This window comes from Schistocerca americana, chromosome 2, assembly GCF_021461395.2.
Source record: "Schistocerca americana isolate TAMUIC-IGC-003095 chromosome 2, iqSchAmer2.1, whole genome shotgun sequence".
In the NCBI taxonomy this organism is placed as follows: domain Eukaryota; kingdom Metazoa; phylum Arthropoda; class Insecta; order Orthoptera; family Acrididae; genus Schistocerca; species Schistocerca americana.
In genome coordinates, this window is record NC_060120.1 from 99,254,161 (window position 1) to 99,269,050 (window position 14,890).

Sequence of the window (14,890 nt, forward strand, 5' to 3'; positions counted from 1 at the left end):
TCTCAACTGTCCAATAATAAATGGTTAACACCAGGAATAAAAACCTCTTGCAGAAATAAGAGACTGCTATATGCCTATAGTAAAACTATAGACAGTGAGGTGTTCCATAACTATTTCAAGCAGTATAAAAGAATTATAAACAAGGTAATTCATGAAGCAAAGAAAACGTATAATAGGCAATTCATTATCAACTCAAGTAATAAATCAAAAGCCGTGTGGAGATTGAAAGATGAAACAGTTGGCAAAAAATACAAGACACACTCAATAACCTGCATTAAAGATCAGGATGGTGTTATCACTGACCCTAAGCAATTATGTTAAATATTTAATGACCATTTCACAAATATTGGTGACAAGTTTTCTTCTTTAATCAAGACTCCTGCACTCACTCATCACCCAGATTCAGCAGTATTCCCACAATCAATTTTCCTTGACCCAGTCACACCAAATGAAATCTGCAATATTATAAGGCAGAGACCAAACAAACATTCCTGTGGTCTTGACGGTATATCTGATTGCGTTTTAAAACGAGTCTGCCATCATGTGTGTGAACCACTGTCAGATATAATAAACTGCTCTTTATCATCAGGTCAATTTCCTAGAATTTTTAAAGCAGCAAAAGTTATTCCTCTGTTTAAACAAGGGGAAAGGAGTGATGTAAACAACTACAGACCCATCTCAGTCTTATCAAGCTCAACAAAAGTCCTCAAAAAATCAGTATATGACCGTGTTATAAATTTCTTGGAAAGTAACTGCATACTAAGTCCTCACCAGTTTGGGTTTAGGAAAGGGAGATCAATAAATGGAGCATTATACTCATTTTTAAATGAAATCTGTAGGGCACTCAATGATAGAAAACACACAACAGGTGCGTTTCTTGATCTCACTAAAGCTTTTGATCTTGTCAACAATGAATTAATTTTGGAGAAACTACTACATTATGGGATTAGGGGAAATTGCAATGAATGGTTTAGGTCATATCTCTCAGACAGAGTACAGAAAGTAGTGATTACATCAAAAATTGGTGAAAATGCTCAATCAGAGGAGCAAGTTGTAAGACAAGGTATTCCCCAAGGCTCTACACTTGGTCCCCTTTTATTTCTAATATTCATCAAGGATCTGCGCCAAAGCATTCAGGAAGGTCTTCGGTAATGTTTGCTGACGACACCAATATACTGTTTTCAAATCACTGTTCTCATCAACTCAACTTCACAATTGCTGATACAAATTGTAGTCTGGTAAACTGGTTGAACAAAAACAAACTTCTCCTAAATAAAGATAAAACAGTGTATATAAATTTCCACTCGACACAAAGGTATCGTCTGTGATAGATGATATCAGGATTAAGAATGTGCCCATATAGCGAGAAAGAGCCACAAAATTCCTTGGAGTGTGGAAAGATGACACACTACAGTGGGACATACATAAAGATAAATTATTAAGTAAAATGAACAGTTTGTGCTATGCTTTTAGTATTTTAAGTAAAATCTGTGATATCGAAACACTAAAATGTGCCTACTTTGCATTAGTACACTCAATAATTACATACTGCATTCCTTTTTGGGGCTTCACCCATAAGAATGTATTTATTATGAAGAAGCAAATAATTAAGACAATGAAACAAGTACCCCTGTCTTCCACCACTAAACATCTCTTTAAGGAGCTCAGTATTTTGCCAGTGCCTTGTATCTATATTCATGAAACAGTGTGTTTTATTCATGAAAATCTCCATATATTTACAAAAAATAGAGATGTTCACTATCATAATACTCGTCATTCCAATGACATATTTATAGCTGATCAACGGCTACATAAGGGGCACAGTAGTGTAAGGCACGGGGGAGTACTTCTGTACAAGAAGCTACCTGAAAATGTCAGGTCTTGCCAGAAAGGATTCAGATCCAAAATAAAGTCAATCCTACAGAAGCACTGCTTCTATTCAGTGGAAGAATTTATGAATAGTAATCTAAAACAATTTTTGTAATGTATTTTACTGCATGTGTTAAAATATTACTTTTAACTGACTTATTTGACTCTATTCACAGATATAACTGTTCCTTGTTATGGCTCATCTGCACTTATGATAACACAATGTAAATAGTGTTACTCTGTAATCATTATCTGATGACTGTATGTAACACACCAAAAAAGTTATGATTCGCTATGTGCAGCATATAATTTATATAAATGTGTATCTTAAGAATGTCTATACTTATGCATGTAACTGAATACCTACAAAATAAGTATATTTATATATCAAATCATGTTAAATGTAACTTACCCTACATCTATGTGTAATAACACAACAAGATTTCTGGATGAATAAATAAATGAATGAAATGAATGAATACAAACATTAAATGCATTTAAAATAAAGTTAAAACAGTTCTTGCTTGACCACTGCTTCTATTCTTTGTCTGAGTTTATGGAACATCATAATAAGTAAACCTCATTTACCAAATTTCAACTAATTGTCAATTCATAATATAGTTTACATTGTGCTTATCACGTCATCTCACTTAATAACTGCTATTATCACATGTAGAAGCCTTGTAGTACATCAACCTGCATTATTATGCATTTTTATTATGTCAACAATGTAGTCAAAATGACTACTATATTGTAAACTAACTAGGTTTACCACTGCCCTATATCACATGCACAAACAATGTACAAAACTGATTCTTGGACCAATAAATAAATAAATAAATCAGTCTCATCTGATTCAAGCTAGTTGCTGTATAAGGTGCTTTGTATAGATTTCCACTGGTGTTCTAGTGAGATTTCCATTCTTTATCAGATTTCCAGTATTTGTCTGATCTCAGCTGCAGTGCAAAGAACCATGTGGAGAGTGTCGAGATTTCCACTCTTTGTCTGATGTGAACTGTGGTGCGGTGTAAAATACTGTGTAGAGACTTCCCGCAGCTGTGCAGAATGACAGTTTGCTGTGTTGACAGATTTACTAAGGATAAGACACTTTCTGATTCCCTGCCTCCAATTATTGCATGAACTCCAGAAAAACAAAAAGGAACGATTTATGAGACTCCAGGTAAAGAAAAAGGAATGACGCAAGGGGCTTGAGATGATGTATTTTCACACTGCCACATCTTGTCACACGAAACACTGATTTGAGTAATGAAAGAGGCCAAGATCCATTTATTTGCCAATGCATAATATTTAACTCCCCCCCCCCCCCCATGAACCATGGACCTTGCCGTTGGTGGGGAGGCTTGCGTGCCTCAGTGATACAGATAGCCGTACTGTAGGTACAACCACAACGGAGGAGTATCTGTTGAGAGGACAGACAAACTTGTGGTTCCTGATAAGGGCAGCAGCCTTTTCAGTAGCTGCAGGGGCAACAGTCTGGATGATTGACTGACGTGGCCTTGTAACACTAACCAAAACGGCCTTGCTGTGCTGGTACTGTGAACGGCTGAAAGCAAGGGGAAACTACAGCCGTAATTTTTCCCGAGGACATGCAGCTTTACTGTATGATTAAATGATGATGGTGTCCTCTTGGGTAAAATATTCCAAAGGTAAAATAGTCCCCCATTCGGATCTCCGGGCGGGGACTATTCAAGAGGATGTCGTTAACAGGAGAAAGAAAACTGGCGTTCTACAGATCAGAGCATGGAATGTCAGATCCCTTAATCGGGCAGGTAGGTTAGAAAATTTAAAAAGGGAAATGGATAGTGTAATGTAACTGACAAATAGACATCATTTTATTTTATTATACACTAAAGTCGTGTTAAAAAAGCTTTTGCATAAGATAATACTAAGTTAGGTGTTGCGATCAATAATCGATATTAGAATTGTATGTTCTTTGTAGCTTATGACCGTGATCTTTGGTCTACAACGGTTTTTCGGGCACTTGAGTGTTGGCCGCGGTTGAGTGTACTTGTGTATATAGTTTTGGCAATAAATGTGTTTTTGATACAAAGAAACCGTGGACTACTGAGTCATTTTTCGATAGTCCAGTAATAATTAAAAAACCCGCACCTTTTCTTGGACCCAGAGCAGCAAAGGAATCATCGCCTAGACAACGAGAAGCCACATGGACAACGCAGACTCAGCAGCATCAACAAAGGAGACATCATGGCCAGCTCTACTAAAGTACTATACAGCCATTAGCCACACCGTAACGGTGTCCTTATGGAGATAACTTTTCCTGCACAGTAGAGCGGGTTCGTGCCAACTGGGGGCTCTTTGCCGGGGTTAAGACATTTATATGTACTGGATTGACGAAATCTGTTTTGCAGAAGTCTGATGACCACGTGGTACGAAGAAGTGCTATACATGGAAGTCGAGGGAGACGAAACGAAACAGTAAAGTGGACTGACCACACGAGTGAGGACCCAGACTGAAAAGATAAGTACATTTGTGTAGTGCTGTTTATTCCTTTTATTATTTTGAGTGTGAAATTTCACGAAAATGACCATTGTGAAAGAGGAAAGTGGTGCTGAATCCAAGCAGGATTGTGAAAATTTGTCAGTCTTTGGGGACGTAGACATGCCGATAAAAACGGAAGATGATTCAGTCAAAGTAGCGAATCAGAGTCTTAATGCATCAGAACGTGAGACGTCGGACATTAAATCACTGTTACAAATGATGGAACAATCGTTAGCTTTAAATCAGACTGTTGCAGCCCGCTTACAAGCTAATGAAGAACAATTGCAAAGCATGAATCAGACGGTCGCGGACAGTTTTCGGGTTATAAATCAGAAAGTGTCGCATCTAGAGGGAGCTATGAACAAAAAATTTGATAATGTCTTACTTTGGGGTAATAAACTTCGCAACGATATATCAAAGATCGACAAGAAACTTAGCAAAGCAGAAACAAAGATTTTGGTGGTAGAATCTAAAGTGGGAGAAGTAAAATCTAGTCTGAGTAACAAAATTCAGTCTGTAAAAAATGAACTGTTCACAGACAGAGAGAAAAATGCAAAGTGTTTTGTTAATGTTAATAGTCAAATAGATACAGTTTGTGTAAATGTAAAAGCTATGGCAGTAGATCTTGAAACAAGACTAGATTCGAAACTAAATGTTGTGAATGATAAAGTGGAAAAAGTCAGTAACACAGTAAAACTCCACGAGATTGAAACTAAGACAGACGTTAGTGAATTAAAATGTACAGTATCAGAGTTAAACCAGAAGTTTGAAATATTTAGTAATGATGTAGCTAACAAAAATTTTCCTATGAACACATGTACCTTATTATCCAATGTTCCAGTTAAAAACTTTTCTAATGAGTGTAGTTTGCATCCTGTTGACTTTCTGCAGAGTTGTAGAGACAATTTTTTGCCCAATATGAGTGAAAGTTTCAAAATTAAGTTTCTTAAAAAAATTTTGGAGGGGGAATCTTTGTCATGGGCCAATTAAAATTTTTCTATGGACATGTCTTATGCAGAATTTGAAATTGAGTTCTTAAAACGGTTCTGGTCTGAAACTGAACAAGCCAGGATAAAGAGTGAGTTCCTGAATGGACCAAATTATAGAGAAACACAGTGGATTATGAAACAGTTTTGTAAGAATCAACTGAAGAAACTTGAGCATTTGAGTAAACCCTTTGATGAGCTCACACAGATAGATGCTTTAAAGAGAAGGTTGCCAACAATGTGCAATGGGACCTAGTGTATGGACCAGATGACAACATTGAACAGTTTCTAAACTATGTGGACAAACTTGACAGGATTATAGACAAAGTGGAGAAACCAAAAAACTATTTCAATCATGCACAAAGAGGTGGGGATCATAGTTGGGGAAACACTAATTTTAACAGGAGGGAAAACAGTAGGCCCAACAACCATAGTTTTCATCATAGGGAACAAAATAGTCACAATATTAATAATAATTTCCATTCAAGAGGACAATCTGGGAAGAATTGGAACAGAAGTAATTACAGGGAGTCTGAAAACAGTAATTGGCGTGAACATAGTGACACCAGGAGTCAAAATGCTATGGGAAGTCATGAAGTAAAAAACTAGCATGCGCTCCATTGTCGGTCCACATGGTAGGGGCGAAAAGCATAGATAATAGATGGGCCAATAAAAGTGACTATGAATGTGTATTACCCTCTAAACACAGTACCTGTTAAGATTGAACACATTGGTTGTAATAAAGAGTCAAAGAAAATAATTGACTTAGTTGAATTTTATGAATGGGCAGAAGCTTGTAGTTTGTCAGAGGACCAGCAGGTTAACGAGTTAAATGATTTAGGAATTGATGCACTGATGAAGGAACCAGGTGAGCAAATTGTTGACACTGATTTAACAAGCAAAGAATTAAGTACTTTTGGGTGTGAAAGCAACGTTTTAAGTTTTCGGGAGAGAGAGGTTGATGATTGTAGTATTTGGGAAAATGAAGATTTCATGATACATGATGATGGTGAAAAATATTTTGATTGCTTGAAAGAGGAAATGGAAGCATTAGGTGTTGTGGGAGAAACTAATATGCATGTTGTAGATGTACCCAAGGATGTTATTAACAGTCTAAGTGGTGTTAATGCCAATGTCACAACCAATAGGCTCTGTAAGCCAACATCTTATGAAGGAACCTGGGCAGTTGATAAAGATTCCCTGAACAGTAAAACTGACAGTGCAAGTAGGCTACCATTTGCAATGAACGAAGGTGAATTATTTCTTTATAATATGTGGCTAAATAGTGATGCAATTAAAAATGATAGCAATTTTAGAAAAATGGTTCTTAATATGTCTCAAATTTTATATCCTGATTGGTGCAAAACACTAAACATATTATTGTTGAACAACTGAAGGATAAATACTGTAGTGGTGAACAATGTTATATGGGTGAAAATATTTGTATTAATGAAATTATCAATGCAAGCGACAGTGCTAATGATGTGTGTGTTAATGTAATGACCGTAGATAATAAAGGTAACAGTAATATAGGTACTTGTAAGTCAGAAACTCATTGTTTCAGTGAAATTCAAAATGATTTGTTGTATGAATATGTTTAGCCTGGAAAAGGTGATGACATAGGTAGTCCGTTCATTAGAGCAAAAGTTGGTACCTGGGAAGGCAAGTGCCTTATAGACACAGGGAGTCAGGTGTCAGGAATATCTGAAATTCTAAGCAAAAAGCTGAAGTGCGAGAAAGATTACATTGAAATGCCAGTCATTGGGGTAAAAATAAGAGGGGCTACAGGAAAACATAGTAAAACTGTGAAAAGACAAACTTTATTATCTTTTACAATTGAGGGAGTCACATTTACACATGGATGCCTAATTATACCAGGCCTCAGTGAGGACTGTATTCTCAGAATGTCATGGATTTGGAGTGTAGATGCAAGATTTGACTGGGGAGGACAAAAACTTATCATAACACCAAATGGGGGGTGTATCTCCACCAAGTTTGTCAGATCAAATACAGTTTTGTGTAATGATAAATTTAACACTATAAATCTTGTAAAGGAGAAAAGATATGTTGACAAACACATAACAGAGCTAGATTTAAGTGAAGTAGATTTCAACACTCTGGTAAACACTAAGATTTCAGAAGCCAGTGGTCTAAATGATGAGCAAAAACAGGAACTAGAGTCTTTGTTATGGGAATACAGTGATGTCTTTAGCAACATTCCAGGGAAAGTTAGAGGTTACGAATGTACTTTGCTAGTAAGACCACATGACCCATTTTTCATAAAACCATATGGTGTGCCCATAGCAAAATGTACAACAGTTGAGAAAGAATTACATAAGATGGAAGTGTGTGGCATTATTGAAAGAAGTATCAGTGCTTATAATAACCCACTGGTAGTTGTGTCAAAGAGGGATGGGGGAGTGAGAATAGTTCTTGACTCCAGGCCTTTAAACAAGATCTTATACAGGGAAACAGACCACCCTGAAAACATTGACAAGCTTTTGCACAAGTTCAAAGACATAAAATTAATGTCAAGTCTAGACTTAACCTCAGGCTATCACCAAGTACCCCTGGCACCCAAATTAAGGAAATATACTGCTTTTCTTTACAATGGCCGTTGCTACCAATATTGTGTAGTCCCATTTGGCATGAACTCATCGGTAGCAGAATTCATTAGAGATTTAGACCATGTGCTTGGGCAGGAACTTGTATCCAAATTAGTGATTTATGTAGATGACATTTTAGTAACTGGACAAGATTGGAATGGGCATGTTGGGCTTTTAAGACAGGCATGTGAGAAACTTAGAAGAGGGGGAATGACACTAAAACTAGAAAAGTGCAAATTTGCAGTACCTGAGTTAAAATTTTTGGGAAAAAAATTAAAGCTATTGCAGAGTTTCCTATACCCCGTAACAGATAACAACTGAAATCATTTTATGGGCTATGTGGCTTCTACAGAAAATTTGTAAGTAAACAAAGCTTAAACACACCCTGTCTAAGTAACTTGTTAAAGAAGGACACTGTTTGGATATGGAGTAAAGATTGTCAAGAGGCTTTCGACATAATAAAAAAGGAACTGAATAACCAGAACCTATTACACAGACCAGATTTCAATTTACCTTTCTGTTTACATACTGACAGCAGTGATTATGGGCTAAGTGCTGAATTATTTCAAGTAAAATAAGTCAATGGGGAGACAGTTCATGCTACAATTGCATTTGCAAGCAGAATGTTACTGAAGCATGAAAAGAACTATACAGTAACAGAAAAAGAGCTATTAGCCATACAGTGGTCATTTGCAAAATTCAGGACCTATTTACTTGGACATAAGGTAATAGTGTACTCTGATCATAAAGCCTTAAGCTATATACAGGAATGCAAGCTCTATCATGATAGGCTTACAAGATGGGCATTGCATTTACAACAATTCAACTTTGAAATTAAGTATATTAAAGGCACTGACAACATAGTAGCGGATGCGCTATCAAGGCTACCAGTAGGAGGGGAAACAGAAATTTTTGATCAGAATGAAGAAAAACAGTTTAAAATGAGGTATATTAAAGGGGTCACAGATGAAAAAGTTGTTAGATCATTGTGTGATAAAATCAGGAGGAGCCAGAACCGTGATGCAAATTGGAAATTAGTACAGAGCTGTTTAGGGAAAAAGAACTATGAAAAATTAGACAAGTACTATAAGGTGTTTAAAGGTACTCTGTTTAGGAGAACTGACGAAGACTTGGACAATTGGAAACTATGGTGGCCTGAGGAGGAAGCTGAGAGGTTAATTAGGTATACTCATGAGAGCTATGGTCATTGTGGCATACAGAAGTGTATGCAGAAATTACGAGAAAACATATACTTCTACAATATGGCCAAGAAAATTAGAAAAGAATTGTCAACTTGTGATAAGTGCCAACGAGTCAAAGTAAGTAACAGAAAATGTCAAGGTGAAATGCAAAACATTATTCCTGCACAACCTCTAGACTTAGTCGCTGTTGATTTCTATGGGCCTCTTCCAAGGAGTAGGAGTGGCCACTGCTACATTTTTGTCATGGTGGATGTATTTTCTAAAGTAATCAATTTGTATCCTGTCAGAAAAGCCACAGGTAAAGAGATAGTTACAAAAATTGAGAAAGACTATTTCTTAAATGTTGGGAAACCAAAACCAATCTTGTCGGATAACGGTTCTCAGTTTTTGTCAAAAGTTTGGAAAGCCTTTGTTGATAAATCGGGAATCAAACATGTTCAAATATCTGTATATAATCCATCGTCAAACCCAGCTGTGAGGTATATGCGCGAGATGGGTCGTTTATGTCGTACATATTGCAGTCATAAACATCCTACATGGTATGACCATGTACGAGACTTTGAAGATGTTATGAACAGCTTGCAGCACACTTCCACAGGATTTTCACCTCATGAAATTATGTTTCATCGAAAACCAGACAATATTATCAATGAACTCGTAGAATTTCCACCGTGCACAATGATGACTATGCGCGAACGTGAAACCATAGTCAAAGAAACCATGATAAAACAGGGGGAAATGAGAAAAAGACGACATGATGGCAAGATCAAAGCAACTAAGTTTAAAGTTGGAGATTATGTTTTGGTAAAATCACATGAGAAATCAAAAATTCTAACTTCTGAAATAAAGAAATTCTTTGATATATACATGGGTCCATTCGAGATTGTAGAGCATCCACACCCGAATGCATACCGGTTGGTGTGTCCTAAATCCAGGAAAGTTCTCGAGCTAAGGAATATTGTCTCGTTGAAATTGTATAAACAAAAGGGATAAGACTAGTCTGAGAAAGTGAAAAGGAAGTTTTTCACTGGAAATTTTGTATATGAAAAATTGTCTGATTTTGATACAGTTTTGTGCCCTTTAAAATGTTTATTATTTGTTTAATATGTATTCATTGTATGAAGTGTTTTCAATGAATTTTCTGTGTAATACGCTTGCTATGTTAGTTCTTGATATTTCTGTATGTTTATGCAATTTGATTGATATTTGATAATTTGTGTAATTTTAGCTTATATAACTTTCTCACACCACACTTGAGACATCATTTATAACGCAAGCCACTAATCAGCACAAAATCTGTCTTGCAACAATTAAGTTTAATTTTTTTAATCTTACAAGGCAGAGTCCTAATTACTACACACTTATGTGCTTGAGATGTCCAACTCTACTAGGTGACAATCATTTTTAGTACACCACATGAATTACTGTACATTTCTTTCTCAACCACTGCAAAAGCATAGGCAATAATATTTTTTAATTTTGAAAGATACATACAATTCCAAAACTTTCATCCATGATTCTACCTTTGCAATTTACTGTGAATATGAACCCTTGTAACAAACTGCCTGTAACTTTACTTTTGGAAACAATTTAATTTTTTTATCCTTGGAGTAATGTCTTTGTGATATTTTACACCCAATATGTTAATGCATTTGTATTACATGTTCATTGACTTTATTAGTATTTAAAGAATCCTTTTTTTGGACCAGTTCATATCTGTGTAGTATTACTCAGACAGATACTGTAAACTTCTCCCACTAGATAAACATTACCAGAAGGTTAACTATGTATCCTAACCATATACTTACATATAAACATTATGTAACCAAAAGGTGATCTCTGTATGTGATTTTTAGATAACATGGCACTATAGTCAATGAAGCGATACAAACAGCTAAGCTTTGGAAACAGACGTACTGCAGGACAAGCAGAAATCAGACATATTAATGGAAGTCACCTATGTGCAGATGGACAATGTGGGACAGACTGTGAGTAGTGTGAAAAGTGAGCAACAAAAGAAAAGAAAACAAGCCTGCAGTTAAAAGTTAGTCTTTCAATAGTTTCATGTGAAGTGCTACAACATTATGGACTCTTCTAAGTGAAAATTGTGAATCTTCTTTTGTATTTCATTTACTCTAAGGTTAAAAATTGTATGTTTTCCTTTACTTAGTATAACAATTTCAGTGTTAGCATAATTGAAAGGAAACAGTCCTATTAGAAATTTTAATTCATTTAAAATCATATTCTTGGCAGTTCCATTATTCTGGTGTCAGAATTTTGTTCGCATTTTCATACTTACAAAATTCTTGGGGGGCTATTGTAATGGGACTGACAAATAGACAGCATTTTATTTTATTATACACTAAAGTCGTGTTAAAAAAGCTTTTGCGTAAGATAATACCAAGTTAGGTGTTGCGATCAATGATCGATATTGGAATTGTATGTTCTTTGTAGCTTATGACCGTGATCTTTGGTATACAACGGTTTTTCGGGCACTTGAGTGTTGGTCGCTGTTGAGTGTAGTTGTGTATATAGTTTTGGCAATTTTTTTTTTTTTTTATACAAAGAAACCGTGGAATACTGCGTCATTTTTCGACAGTCCAGTAATAATTAAAAAACCCGCACCTTTTCTTGGACCCAGAGCAGCAAAGGAATCATCACCTAGACAACGAGAAGCCACATGGACAATGCAGACTCAGCAGCATCAACAAAGGAGACATCATGGCCAGCTCTACTAAAGTACTATACGGCCATTAGCCATACCGTAACGGTGTCCTTATGGAGATAACTCCTGCACAGTAGAGCGGGTTCGTGACAATAGGTTAAAGTTAGATACAGTGGGAATTAGTGAAGTTCGGTGGCAGGAGGAACAAGACTTGTGGTCAGGTGACTACAGGGTTATAAACAAAGAATCAAATAGGGGTAATGCAGGAGTAGGTTTAATAATGAATAGGAAAATTGGAATGCGGGTAAGCTACTACAAACAGCATAGTGAACGCATTATTGTGGCTAAGATAGATATGAAGCCCACGCCTACCACAGTAGTACTACCGTAAAATGGGGCGACTTTGTGACTGGTGGGGTGACTTTGTGACAAGGGATCGAGTTTTCGTATTTTAAATCTCGCGCCGCGACCGCTCGTCTCAGGAAAGAGCTGAACCACGCATTTCGTTTGTCAGACATGCCACGCCACGTAGCGGCAGCAGGGTGAAGCTTCTGCACACGCATAGTTCCTTCCGACGCCGTTGCTTAGAAACGCTGTTATTTACGTTTTCGTAAAACGAGGGAAACTTTATATTGTGAAAACGTTTATGTTAAGGACGAAACTAAAACAGGTATGTACATTTGTTTGTTAATATGTTGGGCAAATTATTGTAGAATATCGATTAAATCAAGCCATGTTTGTTGAACATATGAGACAAAAACTGAAATGCACGCACTTTGTGTGGCGACTTTGTGACACCCCAACTTGTCACAAAGTCACCCCACCATGGTTTTAGGTTATATTTTATCACGTTTTTTTGTCTTTCAAGCACTGAAAAGAAGATGAGGTCTTATAAAAGGAAGTTGGGTGCAAGAGCCTATAGAAATTACTCTCCAGAGACGTTAGATAAAGCCGTTAAATTGGTTTTAACAAAGAAAATGACCCTGCGAGCAGCATCTGAATAGTTAGTGGCAGTTCTTTAATTTTTCATACACTGTCACACAGGAAGTAAACGTTTTATTGGATACTGTAAGGCTAAAATAGACGTTTAGATGACCATCCGTTTGGCGTTTTTAAGCAAATTCTTCTGCTTGAATAGGGAGCAAAATACAGCTATGTACACCAGGAAGTTACCTACATTCCTTTATTTTGTTACAAACTTTACTGTCATAAAACGGGTTTTTACACCAATTTGCAACTTCTGGCATTTGTAAAGGAAGCATTTATGCAAATTTTAAACCTACCTTCGTAAAATTCTGATATTTTTGGCATTTTTTCTATTAAACGTCTTTTAAAAGGTATGGTATTTTTTTCTGAATTATACCATACTGGTATATATGTTTTATACGTTCTTTTTCTCTGCTTTTAGGTTCAATATTCATCGAAACACATTGTGGAACAAAACCAAAGAGATAAAACGTTCGACCACCTCAAACTCAGAGACAGTCAAACCTAAAAGACAGCATGGGGGTCAACCTATTTTTACAAAAGAAGAAGAGGATACATTCGTTGCTCATTCCATTGCAATGGCATCTTACGGTTTCCCAATGACATTACTTGATTTGCGCTGTGTCGTCAAATCATATCTAGATCGAACCGGAAGAAAAGTTCCCGTGTTTGGAAATGGAAACTTTCCTGGGAGAGAGTGGGCCATGTCATTTATGAAGCGGCATAAGTATGTTCTCTCCGAACGTGTCGCCAAAAATATCACATATGCAAGAGCTGCGACTGATACTGAAGTGATTGACTCATATTTTGAGCATTTAGAGAAGGAGTTAGAGGGTATTCCGCCAGAAAAAATTTGGAATTACGACGAAACGAATGTCCAGGACGATCCGGGAAGCAAAAAAGTGTTGGTCAGAAGAGGAGCAAAATATCCAGAGCGGATACAAAATTGTTTCAAAGCGTGTACTTCGATTATGGTCTGTGGGAACGCCGCAGGACAGTTGGCTCCACTATACGTAAATTACAAGGCCGAGAACATGTGGTCGACCTGGACCGAAAATGGACCTGAAGGTGCCCGCTACAATCGTACTAAATCTGGATGGTTTGATCACCAAGTGTTTGAGGACTGGTTCATCAATCTTATGCTCCCCATACTGAAACAACAAGATGGCCAAAAAGTTCTTATTGGCGATAATTTGAGTTCGCATATTAACCTAGAGGTTATTCGACTCTGCGAAAAGTATGGGATAAAATTTATCGCACTCCCACCAAATGCGACACATCTACTGCAACCGCTAGATGTTGCCATATTCAGAGTTCTAAAACTGATTTGGCGTGAAATTTTGTCAGATTGGAAGCAATCGACATCTGGTAGCCGGTGCACATCAGTTCCAAAAGATGAACTGCCTGGTCTGTTAAAGAAAATGATGGACAAGCTGCAGGAGAACATCACAAAAAATCTCCAGTCAGGATTTAGGAAGACTGGGATTTTTCCGCTTAACAAAATGGAAGTCCTCCAAAGACTCCCGAAGGCCGTCTTGGAAGAGAGCCTACAGTCCTTATCAGGAGTGGTTGGTGAGATCTTCATAGAAGAACTGCAGAAGAAGAGAGAAGAGAGAAGAGGTTACAGGATGCCGGGCCCCCAAGAGAAGGAGAAGGCTCACTGTTCCAGCAGGCAGAAGTATCTCCAGTGCCGAAATCGAAGCCAGTAGGGCGGAACAGGCGAAAGGGAAGAACACAAAAGCCAGCACTTCCTCCAGACCCAGCGGATCCAAGGAAAAGGCTGTACTGGCAGGTGAGATGTCTGAAGAAAGCTCTTCAGATGAAGACAACAGCAGAGAGAGGAACTGGACGGATGAAGATCCCAGTGACCCCAACGTGCTGGATGAATCTTTCAGCTGTTTGGAGGATTCAGAACCTGAAATGTCTCCCACAAAAGTGATTCCAAATGATAAAGACGTCTTGGGAATCGACAGCATGGCTCCTGAAAAAAAAGTTTTCAAAGTGGATGATTTTGTAGTGGTGAACTTTGAAGGGAAACTTTTTCCAGGAAGGGTG

General features: G+C 37.2%; 1 protein-coding gene across 1 annotated transcript; it reads left to right on the forward strand.

Annotated features, from left to right (window-relative positions):
- The first annotated feature begins 12,939 nt into the window (after window positions 1-12,939).
- LOC124593805 (MFS-type transporter clz9-like) lies at window positions 12,940-14,544 on the forward strand. Its single transcript, XM_047132153.1, has 2 exons — window positions 12,940-13,097; window positions 13,257-14,544. Exons 1-2 carry the CDS (start codon window positions 12,940-12,942, stop codon window positions 14,542-14,544), a joined length of 1,446 nt encoding a protein of 481 aa, XP_046988109.1.
- The last annotated feature ends 346 nt before the right edge of the window (window positions 14,545-14,890 follow it).